Consider the following 21,916-nt stretch of genomic DNA (forward strand, 5'->3'; position numbering starts at 1 on the left):
CATTTAAACTCTTAACTCAATTTTACTGTTTGTAATAATTATATAGATTAAATAAACATGTGTCTTAATCTATAATCATAATTTTTTGTATTCTGCTTAGTATCGATCATAATACAAAACTGTTTTATGTAGGCATAAATATTTACTATAAAATTTTGTTTTAAATCATACATAATGTATGCACTATTTTTTCATAAAGAACCACTTTTTTGGAGATTGCATATTTTTTGGGGGCGTGTTCCTTCCTTACAACCCTTCTAATGGGCGACCATGCTTACTTGGTATCCCATTCCACTTAGTTGATTTAAAGTAGTCTTTAAGTTGTTTATAATTATTTGGATATTTAAATTTATTAAATTTTAAATATTTTATTCATTAGTATTTAAAAAAATAAAATACTAACAAAAATAAAAACAAATTATAACTTACAACTTCAGGCTTCCAATTTATTCAACTAAAAATACAATTCTTTATTTTCCTAATAAACTAAAATTTACAACTAACATTTTTATAAAACAATCATAGTCCTTTAATATTATTTCTATAAATAATTCCTTATCAATAGTTATAATTATTATGATGAACAAAGAATATTTACAATTTAAATGAACTGCAGTAAAAACTAAAACGTTTTATCATATTATTCAAACGTATTAGTAAATGTTTCTAAAGTTTCTCCCAATATGGGATTTTTATTTACCAATATATTTTACACTAGATTAGCCGGCACACCTTTAAATCCAATTGAAGTCTTTTTGAGTCTTGGTGGAGGTACAGGTTGTTCGTTAATTTCTTCAACTTTTTTGTTTCGAAGGCAAACGGGAGTGTTTTCAGCCATTCTTCTCCACCATGACTTAATAGTATCACTAGCGTGGTAAAAGTACCAATACGCAAATAAGAACAACATCATGATAAAACCCAACGATAATAGTACAATAGACAAAATGAAAATGACCAAGTCGAAACCAGACTCTTGAGGTTTCTGGTTTTCTTGGCCGTCGGGTATTTCGTTGATGTCGACAGATTCTTCCGTAGTACTGCTGGTAGTAGAGGTCGTACTGGTTGTGGTAGACGTATTCGATATCGGCGTTGGATACGGAGACGTGTCAACGGTGCCGTCTTTGTCGGATACCGAAATGTCGGCGCACGCCCTGAACTCTTCTTGAGGTCCGCAGCCCACCGCACCAGTGCCGTTAGCGCATACGCCCCAATTGTTACCGGCGATGTATTTCCACTGCAGTACGCACTGACTGCACGTTAGTCCTTCAGGCAGCGAGTATCTCATTTCGTACACTTTGTTTTCGGCTCCCGGATAGAATCGCGTCTCGTGGAACATTTCGTCCGCTTCTTTGGACTTGACACGTCTCAGTATGTACTTGTCCAGACACGCTTGTGTGGCCACGCGTTTAGGTGCGTTGTTCGGACACAATCTGAACTCGAAGTATCCGCGGTGGCTGGCGGTTAACTCTACGCGAACAATGAACGGCTGCCCGATCTTGTAGCGACGTGTTATCACACCTAGTCCGTACTTACCACCGGCTTCGTGCGGTCTTGGCTGTAAAAAATCCAGTTAGGAAAATAACATTCTAATAACACGTTTTGATTAATTAGTTATTGGTGTGATTGTTACTTGCCTGCGGCGCGTCCCATGGGTCTCCACATATGCCGCACTTTCCACCGTTAATTTGGTATTGCTTAGTAAACCCTCCACAGTAAAGTTCATGGTCATTGTAATTTGGCGGCGTATTGAAGCCATACCTTTTGTAATACGGTAAATTTAATATACAATTTTAAATAGAATGTTTAATTTGGCCTCTCTTACCTCCACATGGAAGACCGGGAAGGAGGTTCTATGAGTCGCCCGTGACCGTCAGTGGGTCTATGTTGGGATATCCATAAGATTAGGCCGACAGTTAATTTTAGACTTGGTATCATCATAACCTGCGACACAGAAAATGATTAATTAAAATTCATTTTGTTTGATTTTAATGATTGATAATACAAGTATGTAAAAATACAGAACATAAATTTATAAAAACGACATGTATATATGTATATAGAATTTAAGAAATTATGCGTGTATTATTCGGAAGATATCTAATATAAAGCGGTAAATATAAAAAAGAAAAAACATTTTTTGAATAAAACCCTATTTTGTGGCATTATGATGTTGCATGAAAAAAAAAGTGTAATCATTCACGCAGCTGTATAGATTCGGCTAATAACGACATTACCAAAAGGTAATGCTAGACAACGGAAGCAACAGAGTTATTGTCACAAGATAATTATTAAATCACTTTATTAAGTAACATAGCCGATTTAATTACAATATAGATTTTCTGATTTCGATATATTATGTATGTTATTTGTTTTTATAATTAAAGGAATGATTACTAAATTTGTTTAACATTACAATTAATACTTCAATGGTTAATATGGTTGTTTAATCTTAATTATACAGGTATTTAAATAAAAGTTTTGCCAGTAGGTGTCCTATTGAAGTACTTTTTTTTGTTTAATTATCAGCCGCCAATATAGGTTCTACTTTTCCTAGAAAATATTGCCAACAAAAATCAATTATTCCAGTAACTTTTTTTTTCATATAATTATATTATTTGAAATATTACAAAACGCTGAATTCCACACTGAAACTAATAAAACTTATTGTGTTATCCATTTTTCTATTAATTTTTTTTTTTTTATATGGAAATGTTTATTATTAGAAACAATGGTATATGTGATCAGCTGTGTTACGGAGGCCAGGATCCCCATCGGTAGACTTAAAGAAAAAATATTAACAAAAAACAAATCGTTAGATATTTACTTATTTATTAAATAAATACAACATTAAAAGATAAGCAAGATTTTTTTTTTTGTTAGCCCTCCTCCATATTTAATTTTTTTAGTTAAAAATAATTATTTAATATTATGTAAGACGAGTAATGATTGCCTAGTACCAGGCACAAATTAAAATAATATGTAACGTAAAGTGAAAATATTTTCTTTATTTCCAACTATCATTTATTAAAGATGTTTTTCAACATTGAGTCATTTAAAAATAAAATTATAGTTTTTACTTTCTTTCGAGAATGCAGATATTTCGTGGTCTGAAAATTATCCTTAGAAATATAAACTTCTTCATCTACATTAAATAATTTATACTTTGTATTGTTTTAAATGTTTAGTCTATGAGATGTTTTTGTCATTTATCTTTTTGGAGGTATCCGCTGATACTTTCTTATTCAAATTTTCTATTTTTCTTATGATATTATGAAAGTGATACAAGTAGAAAACTTCCGAAGAATTGCCCGAATCATTTGGGTTTTTATTGTAATCTTTTTATAAATCGCCGTTTTGATAGAGATATAATAAATGTAATATTGGTGTCACATGTTGATAATGTATGCGCCAAGTAAAATAAATGACTACGCACAAAAGCATTATTCCTGACAGTCAAATACATTGTAAAGTAAACAAACTATTACTCTTATGTTTCTATGAGTCCTATAAAATTTAATGTTCATCCAGTGTGAAATTTTATTTTAAACAGTGTCATGTAAAGTTATACAACGTTTGTTGGCGTTAAATTGAAAAATAACATCCAGTTGCCTAATGGTTATCATTTTTGGCTTTGATAATATTATAACACTAAAATGTATCTATCGCATAATAACTGTTTGATGGATCTTATGATTTTTCGCCGGTAATAAACACCTTTCTTACAGATGTTTTGCGTTGAAAATCGAATTCAATCAAAATGAACATTTAACTTTCTATGATATTTGAAAAGTATTGATTGAACAAACGTTACCATTGAAATCTATTATCAATATAACCAATTGTAAATGGGTTATATTCAATTTATTTTTGTTGAGCTTTGTATAATATTTTATAAGAGTATAATTAGTAATGAAAAAACTTATAACTTTGATACTATTTTCTGGAAAATAAAATCAAGATTTTGTTTATTAAAATATACCTAACTAATTTCACTAATAAATATATGCCTTAATCATATAAAATCACATAAAATTTGTGTTCCATTAAAATAAATTATTAATGTGTTTTAACAATTGTGGCTCCGGTATCATTAAAATTAAATTAATGAAGAATTTCTATTTTAAATTCAAATTTTTAAACAATTTTAAAACGTTAACGGTTGATGGATAAAAAAAATCTGGAAATCAAAAATGTTTGTACACTTTTTTTGTAGTATCATCAAATTAAAAATAATGGTTCTTATTAAAGAAAATTTTAATTATTCATTCCTGAAGGGATGAAAAAAATGATTTAAGTACAAATTCTTTTAGTTTTTTTAATCATACAAAATAGAACAATAAGAAAATTATGCTTTGAAACGTAGTCTAAGAAGGTAATAATTTTAATAAAATGATTTTGGATTAAAAGTTATAAGCGTTAAATAAAATTAAAACTATATTAAAAATATTATTAATTTAAAAACTAAAAAATATTAAACTCAAAAGCCACAAAAAATTACTGAAAAGTCGTGGATACGTATTTCGGAAACAATGTTACCACAAAGAAAAGAACAAAAAGAAATATAGAGGTCAAGTTTAAAGAGCACTTAAGAAACATTAAAAATCAAGAAGTTGAGAAATCTCCAGTGGCTGATTATTTAATGACACATAATCACTCCATTAAAACCATAAAACTAATTAAAAACGTAAATAATTACAAAGAACTTAATATTAGGGAGGCAATAGAAATGTTTAAAAATAAAAACAATTTAATTAATTGGGATCTTGGCCTACTGAAAAATTCATTATTAAACTTGTTTAAACTGTCAAAATGTGATAATATTACTTAGTGATGACGCCACTAGGTGATAAGGTTATACAGGGTGTTCAGTAAGTCAGGAAACGGGTTTCTATTGTTCTCATTGTTTGTAACAATGAAAACAATAGAAACCAGTTTCCTGACTTACTGAACACCCTGTATAAGGATAGGATAGGGGTATATGAGGGAGTTTTTTCTAGTTGGGGTGCAGTATGCGTTGATAATGGTAACATTGTTTCCGAAATGTAATAATTCAGTATTTTTTTGTGGCTTTTGAGTTTAATATTTTTTAGTTTTAAAATTAATAATATTTTAAATTTTATTAAATTAATTACTAACAAGTGATCAAATTTTATTATACGTTATAAGCGTTGTTAGTTAAATTACTGCCTCCAGTCTAACGAAATTCAAATTATTTACAAAATTTTTCTTGAAATACAAATCTTAAAACAGTAACGTTGTCAGATAAAAAAAGAACTTTAGGAACAAAATTATTTATAATTTTCTTTCATAATAATATAAACTTAAATTATAGAGGTCAAAATTTAAGAAAATTAAAATTAAAATTAAAGTAATTTTATTTTTGAGAAAATAAAAAAAAAACGATTTTATTCAAAAATATTTCAATTTTTAAAAAACTACGTAATTTTTTCATTGCAAAAATTGAAAATATTCAATAGTTTCTGAAAAACGAGTATATATACATTTTATTTGTTTTTTTTTTAAACTTAGAGTATATTTAATATCAAATTAATAAAAATTCTTAACCAACGGTACAGTGTATTTTAAATAATCAGTCGTTTAGTCGTTGGATTCCTAATAAAAATAGGATTTTAAATTAAAAATATATTAATGTGATAATCGACTAGATAATAACATTTTTTAATGATAAGGTTACTAGGAGTATATAAAGGAGTATTTTTCAGTTGGCGTATCTGTATGCGTTTGGGCGTTGTATTTTAATTTTAAACTAATATTTTAAGTATAAATATATTTAAAATTTTAAATAATATTAGCTACAAGTGATCAATTTTTATTGTAAAAATAGGATTATTGTGTAGTCAAAATCGCAAAGTTTACCATTTAACATTTTATGTGAGGCAGCTACATTAAATAAAACTATCTATTGTTTGCCCATATACATAAAAATATTTATTATTAACATGTGTCTAGTTTATTTGCTCAATTTTGTAATTTTATATACATAATATATATTCGTATGTATCTTTATGTTTATCCCACTATGCTGACTCTGCATGTTTAGTGTTTTTAGCTGTACTTAGTATTTCCTTCAGTGCTGATGACACTTAACATCTGTCAACTGTACAATAAAATCACGAATTTAATATGCCCACACATATAATAATTATTTATCAGACACAATATAACATTATCACTTATTCGTGCATTACTTCTTTTTCGTTGTATTTACAATGCCCGTGTAAGTAATACACGGTTTTTGTTATGCAACGATCAATGACAATCTAAAATGGAACCGTATAGGTCTAAATAATACGAATATTTTACATTCATAAAAGAAAAAAATCACAACTTATTGCGTATTGATACGCTCTTGTGAAGTGTGTTTTGGTTTGGAATTATGTCTACATTTTGAAACATCGAACTACAAAATAGTATAAAGGATATATATTTCTATTAGCTTGTTTTGTAACTATTAGATTAACTAAAGGTAAAAATTATCTGTAGTTATTTTTTTTCTTTAATGTTACTTTGTAAAATATTTATGAACACTAATTAAGAATAGTATTAATAATCTCTTGTGGAACACTAATTATAACTACAAACCTATTTTTTATGACAAATATCATGGAACATTAAGTAAGATCGCATATATAAATTTACTAGAAGAACAATGAAAAGTATCTACTTGTATTTGCTTTAAAATTTCTAAAAAGGATTATCAAACAAGTGTTGTTACTTAGTTTGGCTGAATGCTATGACCTATTGAATCGCCGAGAACACTTATTAAAATAAAAGCATAAATTCACTAACATTTTAATTTTTGGCATAATCGAAAAAATTCTATGTTTTCAACTAGAAATTCGTGATTAACATAAGGTCGTGATCGATGTTCATTAGTACTAGTAGAAATCTTTTTTAATAACAACTTTTAATTGGCGTGGCTGTGATATGCACCGTTGGTATTAATAAGTTAACACTCGAATCCAAACCATCGTAACTGTAAACTGATACGGTTCACAAAATTGAACAATACTGGTGTAACTGTAACCATACTGCATATAATAATGTATATGTCATTATATATATTTATTACGTTTGTAGTACTTAAAAGCGCTAGAGAATGATGATACGACAATAACTACAGAAGAATACATTACATATCAATTAATAGGCAATTGTCATAGTGTCTAATTAATAGAATAAAAATTATTATGCGACTGATCGATCATAATTAATAATGTGCGTTAATAGTAATTTGCCGTTTTTCACAATAGACTCTGAAAGAGTTTATTACTAAATTTTCGAAAAACACATTTTTAACTTGCATAAACATTGGGCTTGAAATAGATAATAGTTTGATTTTAAACAAGTACAATTTTCACGCATATTTCATTACACATTAAATTATTTAATTTGTAAATTCCCTAGAATAATAACAAAAAAATTGTTTAAATTTTATCTTAGCTTTTTAAAGATAACATATTAGATTCTCGAGATTTGTTATAAGTACATTTTTATAAGTACATCCATAAATAACGTGTAATGAATATTAATATATGTGCATTTTTCACATCTATTGGATTTATTCGGAAAATTTGAGAATTGAATTGAGCTCAACATTTTTAATTGTTCAAAAATTAAATAGCATTATGTTAAATTACAGATGTGAGCATGGTATTATGATTTTTTGTATTTTTTAGTTATTCTGGACTACAAATTTTCTTGCATATGTTGTTTTGGTGATAATGTAAATTTTAATAATTTTTGTTTAATTCGTATCAAGATACACAATGGATCAAATTAAAAGTATGATAGGAGTTAAAAAATATTTTAGATGATTGTTTTTTAGAGCTATTAAGCAATATATACATGAGTGACTGATTCATTAGAGTAAATTTGTTTTTATTATTTACAGCGTAACAACAGCAATTTTTTGATCACGTGTTGTTAAAAAATCTCATATATCTATAAGTTTAATATATTTTTATAAGATAGATAATTGAAAATATTACATCTATATTGACAAATTAATTTTGGGAGTATGTCATGTATAGTATTATTACACTTCATGATCAATTATTTGCTTTGTATAATAAAAATACTGGAATGAATGTTGGGGGTATTTTTGCCTGATGCATATTCTTGTAAGGTGTCATACTCCGTTAAAAGTCTTCTAGATGATTATGATGTTGTAATATTGTAATAATTTATTAACTTTTATGGTTATTACCTTTGCATAATTATTATTGATTTATTGTTATTTATACTTCGTAGACTAGCATAATAGTATTTGTGTAATGGTAATGCTTAACTATACTAATTACATAATTTATGATCACTTATTCGTTTGGATAATAGCATACTCACTAATGTTGTTATACTATATTATTTTTAATATCCGGTTGATAATTTGATTAAATAATTCACTGTGTACACAATGAAATAAAAAATTGTATTACAGACATAATAACTTCATAGTGGTGCAATTTTCTAAGACTCTTATTATCAAAACCATGATCGTTTTGTAATCTATGTGCCTGCGTGGCTTGCACAGCCATCTAATTTTACTTTTGTGGCTTCTTCGTGAGTTTTTTAACTCAAGCAAAAAAGACATGCGCATTTTTTATTATTTTGTGCCGACATATAATGGCATGTAATAATTGTAGTCAGATTGAGTATGATTTTTTAATGATTTTAACAAACGGTGTAGTAATGACTGGCTTTTTTACCCTTATTTAAATAGTAATTTGATAATATTAGATATTTATGGTCCTGAATCAAGTTTATTTATGGAAAAATATAACCAATATCTAATTATAACATTTATTTTTTATAAAGCAAAAACAGATAAAGTTTTTAAAAAGCTTATTTTAAGTTTTAAAATAAATAAAATGTATAAATTATTTATAGGTGTAGCGTCAAACGTGGATAAAATGAGAGATTAAAACACATTGACACGTGTTAATTTTCCTTTGTCTAATAAATTAAGTAAAAAGGGTAACATTCTATAAAAAAAAAAGAAGAAATGCAACATATAAATAATGATTTAGAAAGTAAATACGATTCTTTTCAACATAGGCTATTTATAGGTGAATTGTGAATTCGAGATCGCCGAGTTAGCAGTGTAAAACGTTTGTTTTCTATTTTTTTACCTGGTTAGTATCAAATATTAATAACATAAGAACAAAAAGTATCAAAAATATAATTTTAAATCAATTTATTTAAGTTCTTTCATTTACTCATATTCTCGACTACTTCATAATAACCAACTCTCAACTACCGTGGGAAAGTTGTGGTTTTATTGTGATATTAGTATTACTCTGTTGGATATCTGTACTTTTCTTCTTATCTCGGTTTTATGTATTATTGTCGTTAAGTATCCTTTTTCTCATTATACAGATAATTTTATTTTCTCAGTAATAGAGGCGTGCTCTCACTAGAATTGTAGTTTTCAGACCGATATATCTTAAATAAAATATTATCGTTTGGTGCACTTTATCACTGTAGCAAAAATTATCGTACATATTCAACACAAGTGGCCCTTTCTTACAATAAATATTGACGTAGATGTTGCAGATATTTAGTAAGTTATTTTCATAGAAGATGAATTCATAACTCTTTAACGGCTTTTGTCAATTGATATTAAGTCCCCAAAAGGAATAAAATCATACAAAGAGGGAGTCGCCATTAAAATTGTTCTCAGCCTAAATTCACATTCAGCTATTTTAGCAAATAAAATGTATCATTAGTGTTTTAATTACAGTTCGGGTAACATCTTAAAATTCGCGTGACATAGAAATACTGCACTTTCTATACGAATCCCATCGTTATGCACATTATGACTCGCGCATGTGTTCTTACTCACTTACGCATCTTGTATTAGTTGGCACGTGATAATATTTTAATTTCTCTGAAAATTAAACAATACATGCATTGACTTCGATGTTTAATAGCTACTGGTATTATATTATGTGTATCACACATACCAAGGAAAACAATTGGGTCAACGCTTTTTCTTGATGCTTCATTAAAAGAATAAAATAGTTTCTTTGACGTCGACCGGCTAGTATATTATAAGTAAACGGAATCATTATGATTTATTAACTGACTCTTTTATTCGGTATTTTCTAAAAAATCTTATTTTTGTATAGAAATAATACCATTAACTGGCGATTTTAAACTTTCCTATAAGTACCAATTTAGAAACGGCAAAAATTTGTTTATCATTATTTTTTACCTCCTGGTTTTTATATAACAATAAATTAGATTTTTAAATTACCACCTTAATTATTTAAATATAATGTATCATAATTTTTATTTAACACTATAAAAATATGCTTATTTTTCTACTTGCATGTATAATCATTATTTTTTAAATTTTAGCAAGTTTGATTAAAAATATTTGTAATGGGCATTGAATTTTATGATATTATAGTAGAAATTAAGTGAAAAACATATAATAAGTTACAATAATTGGTCAAAGGAAATACTGCCACAGGTAATTAAATAGTAAATAATTTAACAAACATATGTAATTTTTACAATTTTTGGATTCAATATCAAACAATGGAAAGCGATCCTTGAATATTTTAGAGCTATACATCAGTAATGTAATGTCTTATTAGTGTTTTATCCTTGTGCGCCGTTAAAGAATCGGAAGTCTCATGATAGATAGTAATTTATTATTATTTCTATGTTTATTTTTTCGGCAATAAGATTGCTTGGTATAACTTTCCTATAATTCAATTAGAAAATTGTTTGAAATTATATAAAACTACATAAGCTCTTGATTATTAACCAGAAATATTTTGTTATTTTTTTGGGAAATAATTTTACTATTATTATTTTAATAAGGTATAACATTAGTGTTTATACGTTAGTTTTCAATATATATTTTTAATCTGTGTACATGAACAATGCTTTATATTCAATATCTCAATAATGCTTTGGTTGTCTCCGAAAAATTACTATATTATTTTAATAATGTAAAGGATTTTTTTAGTTAAAAAATCACTTTGTGCATTAGATAAGGTCGATACGTGCAGCATTTTGTTATGTGCATAGAAATCACCCTAGAGTACCTAATTCTATTTACATAAGCCATTATAATAATGTATGTGTATCGAGTGAAATTTGTATTACATAACTAATTATAGCGCACATACTGGTCTTTGATCCGAAAAATAGTGTCTCATGAAGTCAGTATCAATAATGAAGTGCCGGAAATCTGAAGGTTCATTAACTCTTTTTAAAGAAATTTCATTGTATCCTATTAATTAATGTAAATAATTTTATTATAGCAATCAAAATTGTAATAAATTATACCAGTACTTTAATATTTCAGATACATTAATGACTGTAACGATTCGGCTACAAACTTCACTATATACCAAAAGTAATAGATGATCTTCTATTAACTTTATTATACAATTAGTTGGAATGTAATATTTTGCCATGCGAAAGTGGAACTATTTTACTTTCTGGCTTCCTGTTGATTAAAAATATTGAAAGTATAATTTATGCGGAATAAATTTAATACCAACTTTAATAAGAATATTATACATTGTATATGTTATTATAAAAATTACAGCGATAGCTCAAAAATGAAAATTTACGGCTTTTTTACTCTTTAATTTTAGCAAGGTTCATTATTCGATATAATCACACATAACCACAGTCGACGCATTATATTAATTTTTATAATATTATCTAAATTGAATCTTGTGAATATACGAAACGTATTTTATATTTAACTTAAAGAATAAAAAATTAACGGATAATAACATAGAATTATTTTTAGCAGTGATCAATTTCTAAATTTTACGTATCTAATAATTTTGTCTGCATATTGTCCGTATATTTCAACGGTATTTAATGAGTAGTTATTTAATATTTAATTATAAGTTTAGTTGTTTATTTCGGATAAAATGTTTGTAAAATATCATCTGCATATCAAGAGAAATTTTCAGTAATATTACATAAATAGCCAAATGGTTTTCTCATTTCATTTTCATGAGAATATTAAACTAGAAAATAAGAAATTAAAACAGGATATTTGATAGAGAGCATCTATAAAAGAAGTGAACACGATGCGAAAGTCTGGTAAAGTGTTTCGAGTGTGTGTCGGTCTGGTCCGTTATTCGCAATTAAAAAAAACAAGAGTCTAGCAAAAAGGACAATTGATATTTTTTTTTTTTATAAATAAAACTAGTCAATTTTTCTATTTATATCAATATAATAATAAAATTATTTTTCATTTATAACAATATTACTATAAATGAATTGTACAGTTGCCAAAGGACCTATGTGCCAAACATTTTTTCTTAAAATTTTGCTATTTCTTAACTAATTGTTACTAATTCTTCAAGAAAAAACAAAGTGTTTTGGACATATGTGTAACTGGATGACTCAAATGGTTAAATTACGATTAAATGGTTAAATAGTACGATTTCCTAACACTTGCGCGTATTATTGAATTTTGTTTATATTACGGAATTTAACTTAAGTTCAATGTGCTCAAGACTATAACAGGCTTATGTAGACAGATTGTTGTGTGGGTGATGATAGCGTCACTTCTGCTTTACCAAATGCTACTTGCTTAACGACATTGTTAAAAAAATTATGCACTCGGATCGATTCCGTTGGTTACAGTCGTGTAGGTTTTCCTGCCCCCTCTATTACAAACATTAACTTGCAAGAAAAATTGTTAAATATAATTAAAAAAATAACTGTTTATTATATGGTTATTTATTTTATATCTTTACTACTTTTCTGACTATTGTTTTTGGGAATCAATTTTTTATACAAAAATACATCACATATAAATTGATTAAAATAGAACTTCTTAAATTTATTTCAAGGATATGATTTAATGTGTTCAAATTAAAAAGCGTATTTTGGGTACACTAATAGTGCACATTGGTACGAATATGTATTCATTTAGTTAATTTATTCATTTTATTAATAAAATATGTATCATTATTGCAAACTATATAAAAACTTTCAATTATTTTTCGTAAAAGTCGGTGTGTGGCATTCATGACGTCTTCGGTTTCGGTTGAAAATGTTTGTAGTCAACTTCTAGTAACTCGCATATAATTATATTCATCCGGTTCAGTTATTGTTTTTCCTCTGCACTAAGTTGTTCTATATTTATTCAGTGTAAATGTTTTCATTGTGCGCGATTTATAATAGTTTCATTGCGATAATCCAGTTACTAGAGTCATGGACCGTGACTGTAAACATAATCATATATTGATATTTAAAAAACTCATAATTAGGCCACAAGGTATAACGTCCTGCATACAAAAACAAACCAACTACTAGAAGAATAAATAAAATACATCTATTGTTCATCGACCAATGGGTTACGCGTTTATAATTGGGTTTGTCACATCGTTACTTCTTCAGTTTATAGAAACGATTAATTAGTAATCTGTCAACTAATTTAATATAAAAAGAGCCTATTAACGTCATTGCTAATTTTCTCCGTTAGAAATGATTTACAAACAATTTTTTTTTAAATAATGACAATGTCGGACAGGGAATACTGAACGCATAACTTACAATTAAATGTAGAAAATATCGAAATTGTTCTATTATTGCATAGACATTTTATCGTTTAATGGGACACGGTATAAAACCATTGAAATATGTTTTTAGTTAGTACTGGAAATCTTCGGCAAATGGTAAAAAATATAATATTCTTAATGAGCGTGGACAATGATTTAAAGTGTCCTCTGTAATATAATTTTGTATAGGAACAATTGCAGTTAGTTAAGTTTTTTTTTTATTTATAATTTTAAAAAATGTCCTTGACAGGTTAAATAGACTGCAAGTCAAAGAAATAACGAGTTTTCAGCACGGAGTAGTGACACGATATAGTTCTAAAATTGATATTGTATGGATTCAGGTGTATGTTGGCAAATCAACGGGTTTATAATCATTCGATTGAAAACGATGTACAATAATGGAGCTTGCATTCGCTCTGAAAAATATAATACGTTCGGAATATCATCATTGATAATACAAATGATATTAAGGACCATTTCCAATCGTGATAAAAATAAAATAATAGATGGTATGGTGCAACGATGAATGAAAATTATACGAACTGTTAAGAGCAAATACATTTTACAGTTTTTGTTATTTATCGTTCAATGACTGTCATCCATGTATACTATCCATTGGATAGTATACATGGTTTTTCTCTAGTCTAAACTTTGATGCAAAATTAAGATATATTTACAGAATTTATTGATATTAATCATTCGTTATAAAATTGTTGTAATTAATGACTAATAAATTTTATTATAGTGTTATTAAATACATAACGTTGGTGTATGTAAAAATTTGTTTTAAGATTACAGATAATTTTAAGAGTTTAGAGTGGTGGGGAGGTTTTTACAACCCGCTGCTATGATTTTATTTTAATTGGGGATATCTAGACTCCTTGGATCCTCATTGCAAATATGACATTGGCAACTTATTTTAAACTTAAAAGAAAAAATAAATGGAATTACTTTGTCAAACCAACTTTAATTTTAAAAATAAGCTATAATTTACTTTTCACTTGAATGACTTCAACACGATTTTTACTTGTTTTGTAATTTTGTTTCATGATCTCTATTTTTAACATGTACTCTTGTGAAATATTAGTATTTAAGCATTTAATTACACAGGTAAGAAAATTATATTCTAGCGATGGATAAAAGTCAAAAACTGTAATCATTCAAATTTCGTAAAAAAAAATAATAAGTGATGCATTTTGTATGAATTATAATATCTATGTTATTTTAGTTAAACATTTTGTTCCATAGCTTTAACAATTACAATATAATCAAATAATGTTTTCTTTTTTAATGCACTTTTTACAATCATTATGTTCATTCGTTCATTATGATTTATTCATTAAAAAAATGAATTAAATACTTACTTTGTTTAAGTAATTAATTAAATATATGTTTACTCAAACGTGTAATTAAGGATAGTATGAAGGAATAAACTCAAATTACACTTATATATATTTTAATAAATAAAGTATCAAATAATTTTGACTAAGAATGATTATTACAATTAACTTATGTTATGAACAATAGAGTATTAAGCGTTTTCTTTTTTTAATACTTGAAATCGAAATTAAGTTCGATTTATTTGAGAATTCGGATAGATTATTAAATTATTTGGATAAACTCAAATATTAAATATTTTTTTTATAAATTAATGAACAGAAAATTTAAAAAGATTACATAGAAAAATATATTTTTTTAATGAAAGAAGAGTAAATTATTAATTTTAAAATAATTTTACTTAATAATTGCAATTTATAAATCTTATATTTTTTCATAATTCATCATTTCGTTATGGTTACTTCGGAAATCTATAGAAATATATTACTAATATTTTTTTCTAAAAGCAATATAAAGTTTATGCTATCAGAATGTCTGCACTTATTTTTTATTAAACCAATTCGATGCGGCCTAACTTATGCATTGACTGTACGTTAACTTCCTTAAAAATAACAACTGTGAAGTTTATTAACTGATATTTCCCATGGAAAAACGTTCGGATATATCAAAATTACTGTTCGCATTTAACGTTTGCTGATGATCTATAAAATCCAATTTACCAAATTGCCGTTTTAAATTGATAATAGCCAAGGCTTATAAATAAATACTAATAAATATACAAAGAAAAAACGAAAAGAATTTTTTGGCAAATATTTTTTTTTTACATGCAACCTATACTTTTTAAGTTTACCTTAAAATATAAATGTCATAATTAATAAGCATAAGAAAATTTATTAATTTTGATTATAACTCATTTTATAATCTAAATAATTCAATGTTAAAAGTATTTAAAAACAATGGCAGATTTTTTATTGTTTTGAAAAATTTACTTTTTCGATTTTTAAAACTATTTTCATCCATTATTATTTATTTACTACTTGACTATATTGAAATATCTAATAATAATTTATATACTACGTCGATTGATGACTTTATTTTATGTATAAAACAACTATCTTCTTATAAATTAATAATACTAATTATTATTCAATTCAGGCGTATGAAATGTATCAGTTAACCATTACGTCTATATATTATCAAATCACGTAATCTTGTTTTTAATTGGTATTGCCAAGTATATTTAACAATTCGAATTAAAAGCGAAACTTCTGAAATAAAATATTCTGAATCTATAACACCGGAAGAATTTCCGATTATGCTCTTTGATTTCATTTTACATAATATTTTTACTTGTTTATTTTTTATGGATTCATCACGTGTGTAAGAATTTGTATTGGTAAAGATTTTTTAATTGAACTATTACAAGACTAAACAATATTATGCGCCCAAACATTTTAAAACGGTTATATATTATGATTTTTGACATTATTCAAAATAATTATGATAAATATATTAATCTAATACATGCATCTATTGAAGAAAGTAAGTGATTTGCATTGCTGCAGGTGTATGAAAAACTCGCTAAGACATTTTGAGAGCAAATCGTGTGTCGAAGTGGGACACACTGGTCGACAACGTTCTAAGTTATACAGCACTTGAATTTTACAGTTCATACACCAGAAACAGAAACGACATTGATGCAATATTTCTAGAAAAATGAAAGTAATTTGCTCAGAATTATAATATGTATCTGGTATAGTTTTACGTTGTAAAACAGGTCGGCAAGTCTAATTTATATTGGCAGTATACTAGTATACCCGCTTTTTAAAACCATTATTTTATTCTATTACTATAAAAAAGATAAAGATTATTTATACCGGTAGAGTACTAGCTAAGTAAAAAAAAAAAAAATGGAGTAAAAATGATGAAAATGGCGTATGTAATTTGTACTTCATTTATTAATTACATAATATGTCGACTACTGTAAATAGTACTCTACTTTGACTTTTTTAATATATTTATATTTGGTGAGTAAAGGAAGAATGAGTTCTTTTCTGCTGTGTAATAACTCTACTATAGTAAACTAAGTTGTTTTTAACATTATAGTGGTATCTATGATCATCATTCTTTTGAAGTCTCGTTTATTTTTCCACGATTTCCATTATTTTTTATTTATAAGTTGGTAAATATTGGTCAATAAAACACATTACTACTTTTGTATCCCGGTTTGCATTTTTAAAAACAATAATAATTATTTATGTGAGAATTTCATTAGCGAAAAATTGTTATTTTGTGACCTCCCGACATAGGTTTGCACTCGGAAAGTTTTAAATTGTGAGTTGCTTTAACGACGAAATTAAGAGCAGAGGTCACAAAATATAATATATGTTGTGCAAAATACAATAATTTAATTTGAAATAAATTATTTCTCAAGGTCTCGTTGGACCGTTCCATTAGTCTTTGGAGTTGTTCTACAACTTGCTCTGTGGTTCAGTTGTTCATTCAGTGATACACGATTAAATTGAGGTAGAAGTTTAGATCTGTAAAGAAGGTGGAACAAGCGTAGGAGTTCGCTGAAATATATGATGGCTTTTTTGAGTAGTATCAATAAGTTAAAAATGGTGCGTGGACCTCGCAGTATCGGTTGGAGTACTTTGCTCTCCGCGGATTTTACAAATACAGACGAAACCAGTACAATGCACTCTTACAGTCGACTAGTGATTACTATTTACATAAAAACTATAATTATAGGCAATGATAATCAAAATATAGATGATGATTGAACATAAATGTGTTAATGGTACTCAATTATTGTTCTTGAATTTAGTACTCGATAAAAATAGCAAACATGGTATTGAATGGTCCATACAACTACATGATAAACGAATAAATACACCAAATGAGTCATTTATACATAGTTTAATGTTTTGCTCGTAAATATTCTACCATTTTCAGTAAATTAGCATGTTGCTCAGATTTTTTTAGTTACTCACTCATTGAATAGTAATAGTTTAACTACCTTTCAATTTCCTGTCTTATTATTTAAACTTAACAAAAATAATTTTTAGAGTAAAAAAGGTCATATGATGTTGTTTGACTACTAAATATTTTAATTTTTAATTTTCTATTTTTGGTAACTTGATGACAGTTGAAACTAATGCACTTTTAGTCTAGATCTCGGTGATTATTACGTCAAGGATTAACCATATTAAAATAATCAATTATTTGAAGTGTAACGTAAAATCCACAATAATGTATATAATAGAACATTGACATAACCTTAACTTGTAGTAAATACACAACTTATATTTATTAGGTAAATGTCATTTTGGATATTCGTGTGTAAGGTATATTTGTTTTTATATTGTTATTGTTTTTTAAAAAATAAACTTTAAACGAATATTCTTACCATTAAATTAATTAATTAGTAAAATAAATTTACTGATCGTAATATTCAGACAAAAAAAAATATATATTTTTATATAGATATATTTTTAACCTTATTGCAAAAATTAAAAGTCTTATCTACTCTATCTCTACACTATGCTTAACAGAAAATTGTTTCTAAGAACCGCGTCGGCATATTGAATGGAAAGAAAGTGTAAATCGAAGCAACGGCATAAGCTATTTTTTTTTACTATAATAATTCTGCGTATCTAAACGATTATTTTTTTCTTCATGCGCTTTATTTACTCATTTAGAGCCATACGTTTTCCATTGGTCTCTCTAATAGCCAATTATAAAATATATTACCTGAACCTCTTCATAATTGTACGATATTATCATTTATAAATGTATTTATTTTAAATATATTTCTTATCCCATCAAGGCTTTTTGGATTACAAAAAAATTCAGATAAATTTTTTAATGAAAAATAAATTGAATAGCATAAATTTAAAGTGTATACTAATTAATTTATATAATGTCTACCTAATTCATAAAGAGCGTTGTTAATAAAATAACAATTTAATAGCTTGATTAATTAATTAAAAGAGTATATTTCAAAAAGAAAAAACATTGTATTTAATTTTAACTTCGGTTTTGCTGTATAAATTATTTGTGTGTACTATATTAATATAAAATAATACATATATATATATATATATTTCTTTATAAGTAATAAATGCTTTTATTAATAAATTTCCAGGCTTTTTACTACAAATAATACAATTTAAAAATTTTCTTTTCAACTTTAAAATGTCGTTAAAATCTCCAATTGTATTATGATGTAGTTTATTTTTGTAATTAAAACCAATAATGATATTTTAAGTGCACTTAGTAATATTTTTCTAATAATGTTTATTCCAAAACTCATCAACATCGTAAGACATTTTATTATGTGAGTAATTAGAAAATGTTATTTACGGGAGCTAATCAAGTGACGACGCTAAATTCTTTTGCTTTAAATAAATTATATTTTATTATAACAAATTTACTACTGAATAATATAGAAAATATGGTAATGCTAATTTAGCGATGTGTATCTAATGTGTGTTTAATAAACGTGACCTTCGCGAATTGTAATGTGTTGGTATATAAAAATATTCAAGGGGTGTGGGTTGTTATGTTTGTTATTTATTTTGCATTGTATTAAGTTTTGAGCATTAGTAAATGTTACTATTGATAAATGTCGTATTATATTTATAATTAATTTGTTCTTAGTAAGTTGTAAATTCAATACCTTGTACCTAGTATACTGTAAATGCTTTAAATGTATAATTTAAAATTAAAGACTATTATACGATTTTATCATTTTCCTTGATGCACAACCGTGACAATAGTTATAACATGTTTATGATGATGTTGTTAATACAGTTTTTTTTGTTTCGTTTGATGTAACACATAAAAAACAAGGTTAAGCATAGTATAAGAGACGAGGTTAACAATAATATGCAGATAAATAGATTTAGACAGAGGAATTGCAACGAGGGAGAGTTAATGTAGCGACCTAGAAAAGTATAAAGAGAAAATGTTTTTGCCTGTGTTTACAGTAAAAAATATTAGACAATAATAACCATTAATCCGTTAAAATATAAATTGATTATCAAAGATAACCTGGTATTTATGTTTAAGTAGCTATACATATACGTTACAACTAATTAGTATACACACTGTATATATAGAGTGTTCAGTAAGTAAGGAAAAGGGTCTCTATTATTCACAATGTTTCAAATAATTTACCTGTTTCCTTACTCTTTGAACACCCTGTATATAAAGTTCGTTAACTTTCAATCTTAACCTATTTAGCAAATGTTTCGTAAAAATCAATAGCTAAAGATCTTTTAGAGTAAGATATGAGTTGTTAGTGTTGCGTGTGAGATGTGATTTGTATAAACGTACTTAAATTTATTTTTTTTTATTCTTTTTGAGTCAGGAGTTATATCCAATTTTTCAAACAGTGAGAAAATAATTAATAATAAATAATTTATTGAATCATTCAATAAATACTAACTCTTAATTTTACTTTTGTATATCTTAGGTATAGATATTTATTTAGACATATACCTAAGATATTTGCGATATTAAAAATCATATATTGATTTTTATTCGAGGAATAATAAGGTAAAGTCGAATTTTTTTTTGGGCTACGACAGAAAAAGTCTTGTATATGGCAACCCCCAATCATAAGTTCTAAAATGTACTGCAATTGTATTTCATTAAGTAATATGTACGACTAATAACAATTAATCAGATAAAATAAATAATATTTTATTTGACAATAATGTAGTTCCTACTAATCCTTTTTATTTTCAGAAAAAAATATTTATTTTAAATTATATTAGGAAAAATATTTGGCGAGGATTCGTAAAGAGGACGCAAGAGTAAATAGTTAACAAACTAAAAAAAGTACAATCATATATAAAACAATTTAAAAAAAGCAAATTAAAATATGTGAAATCGTTTTAAAATATGTGTGTATTAATATGTAGTAAAATAATTAATTAATATTTAGATAAAATCTTACCTATTTTTCCAAAAAACCTTTTTTAGATCCCGCAATGTCAAATAAAATTATGAGCCCATAGCTATAAGATGATGACCGTAAAACAGTATGTTATTCACTTAGAACAAGAAACCGTGTTGTAATTTTCAAATTTGAATTTTAAAACGAACTCGATAATTGTTGCCCCGGTTTATCTTCGATATTAAATTGTGTTAACACACCGAAGTACACCGATCGCACGTCTACCTGTAAATGGTTTCGGACGCTACACTGAAACACACGTTCTTTAGTTGACCGGGTAACGGTAATGGCCGCCTGGTACAACAACTCTTTCACTTTGCCCCCGCCGCTTATCAGGACACAACACACATTTTGACTGAATATCATTACAAAGAATAGGTTAATGGTTTCCGTAAATACTATATATCTTCGAACACTACTTACAAGCGTTAAGTAAAGCCAACTTAAAATTTAATGGGTGTCACTGTTTTTTTTTGTATTAGATGTAGTTCAAATTTTTTAATTAATACATATGAGTCCTAAAATAACTTATTTTTATATATAATTTTGTAATACAACAAATATATCGTAGATAAACACATTAATATAAAACTAATTCATGCTTCTAAAATTATGTCATCATACTAAATTTTGTTATTTATCTTAACTCAATTATTGATGCAAGGTAAATAATTTGACTTAAAACGACTAGAACAACTATTTTATCATTATAATAGTTGGGGCTCAGATGTCGTAACAGTAAAAACCTTAAAAATTGATTTCCCTTAATAAAATTGTTCTGAAAATTAAATTACTTTAATAAAAGATACTTATGTATAGATCATAAATAATTTTAAATATTTAGAATAGAGAATAATACAGTATATTAAATCTTTTATAAAATAGGTTCTTTAAAACTTTTTATTTGAATACAAATTTTAGATAAAAAAAAAAAAACACATGTGTTATATTGTCATACAGATTTTAAAATGTATTATTTTGTACATAAAACGCTAGTTTTTTAATTAGAAGATAGTAAGATTTTGTACATACGCAAACTATG

At 26.4% G+C, this 21,916-nt stretch overlaps 1 protein-coding gene across 1 annotated transcript; it reads right to left on the minus strand.

Moving 5' to 3' along the window:
- Positions 1–437: 437 nt before the first annotated feature.
- On the minus strand, positions 438–21,134 carry LOC126907537 (uncharacterized). Its single transcript, XM_050688902.1, has 4 exons — positions 20,875–21,134; positions 1,823–1,941; positions 1,635–1,758; positions 438–1,555 (listed from the first exon to the last, which is right to left on the minus strand). Exons 2-4 carry the CDS (start codon positions 1,936–1,938, stop codon positions 710–712), a joined length of 1,086 nt encoding a protein of 361 aa, XP_050544859.1. The 5' UTR covers positions 1,939–1,941; positions 20,875–21,134; the 3' UTR covers positions 438–709.
- Between the last annotated feature and the right edge of the window lie 782 nt (positions 21,135–21,916).

Source organism: Daktulosphaira vitifoliae, unplaced genomic scaffold (assembly GCF_025091365.1).
Source record: "Daktulosphaira vitifoliae isolate Bord-2020 unplaced genomic scaffold, ASM2509136v1 Scaffold_5, whole genome shotgun sequence".
Classification (NCBI taxonomy): Eukaryota; Metazoa; Arthropoda; class Insecta; order Hemiptera; family Phylloxeridae; genus Daktulosphaira; species Daktulosphaira vitifoliae.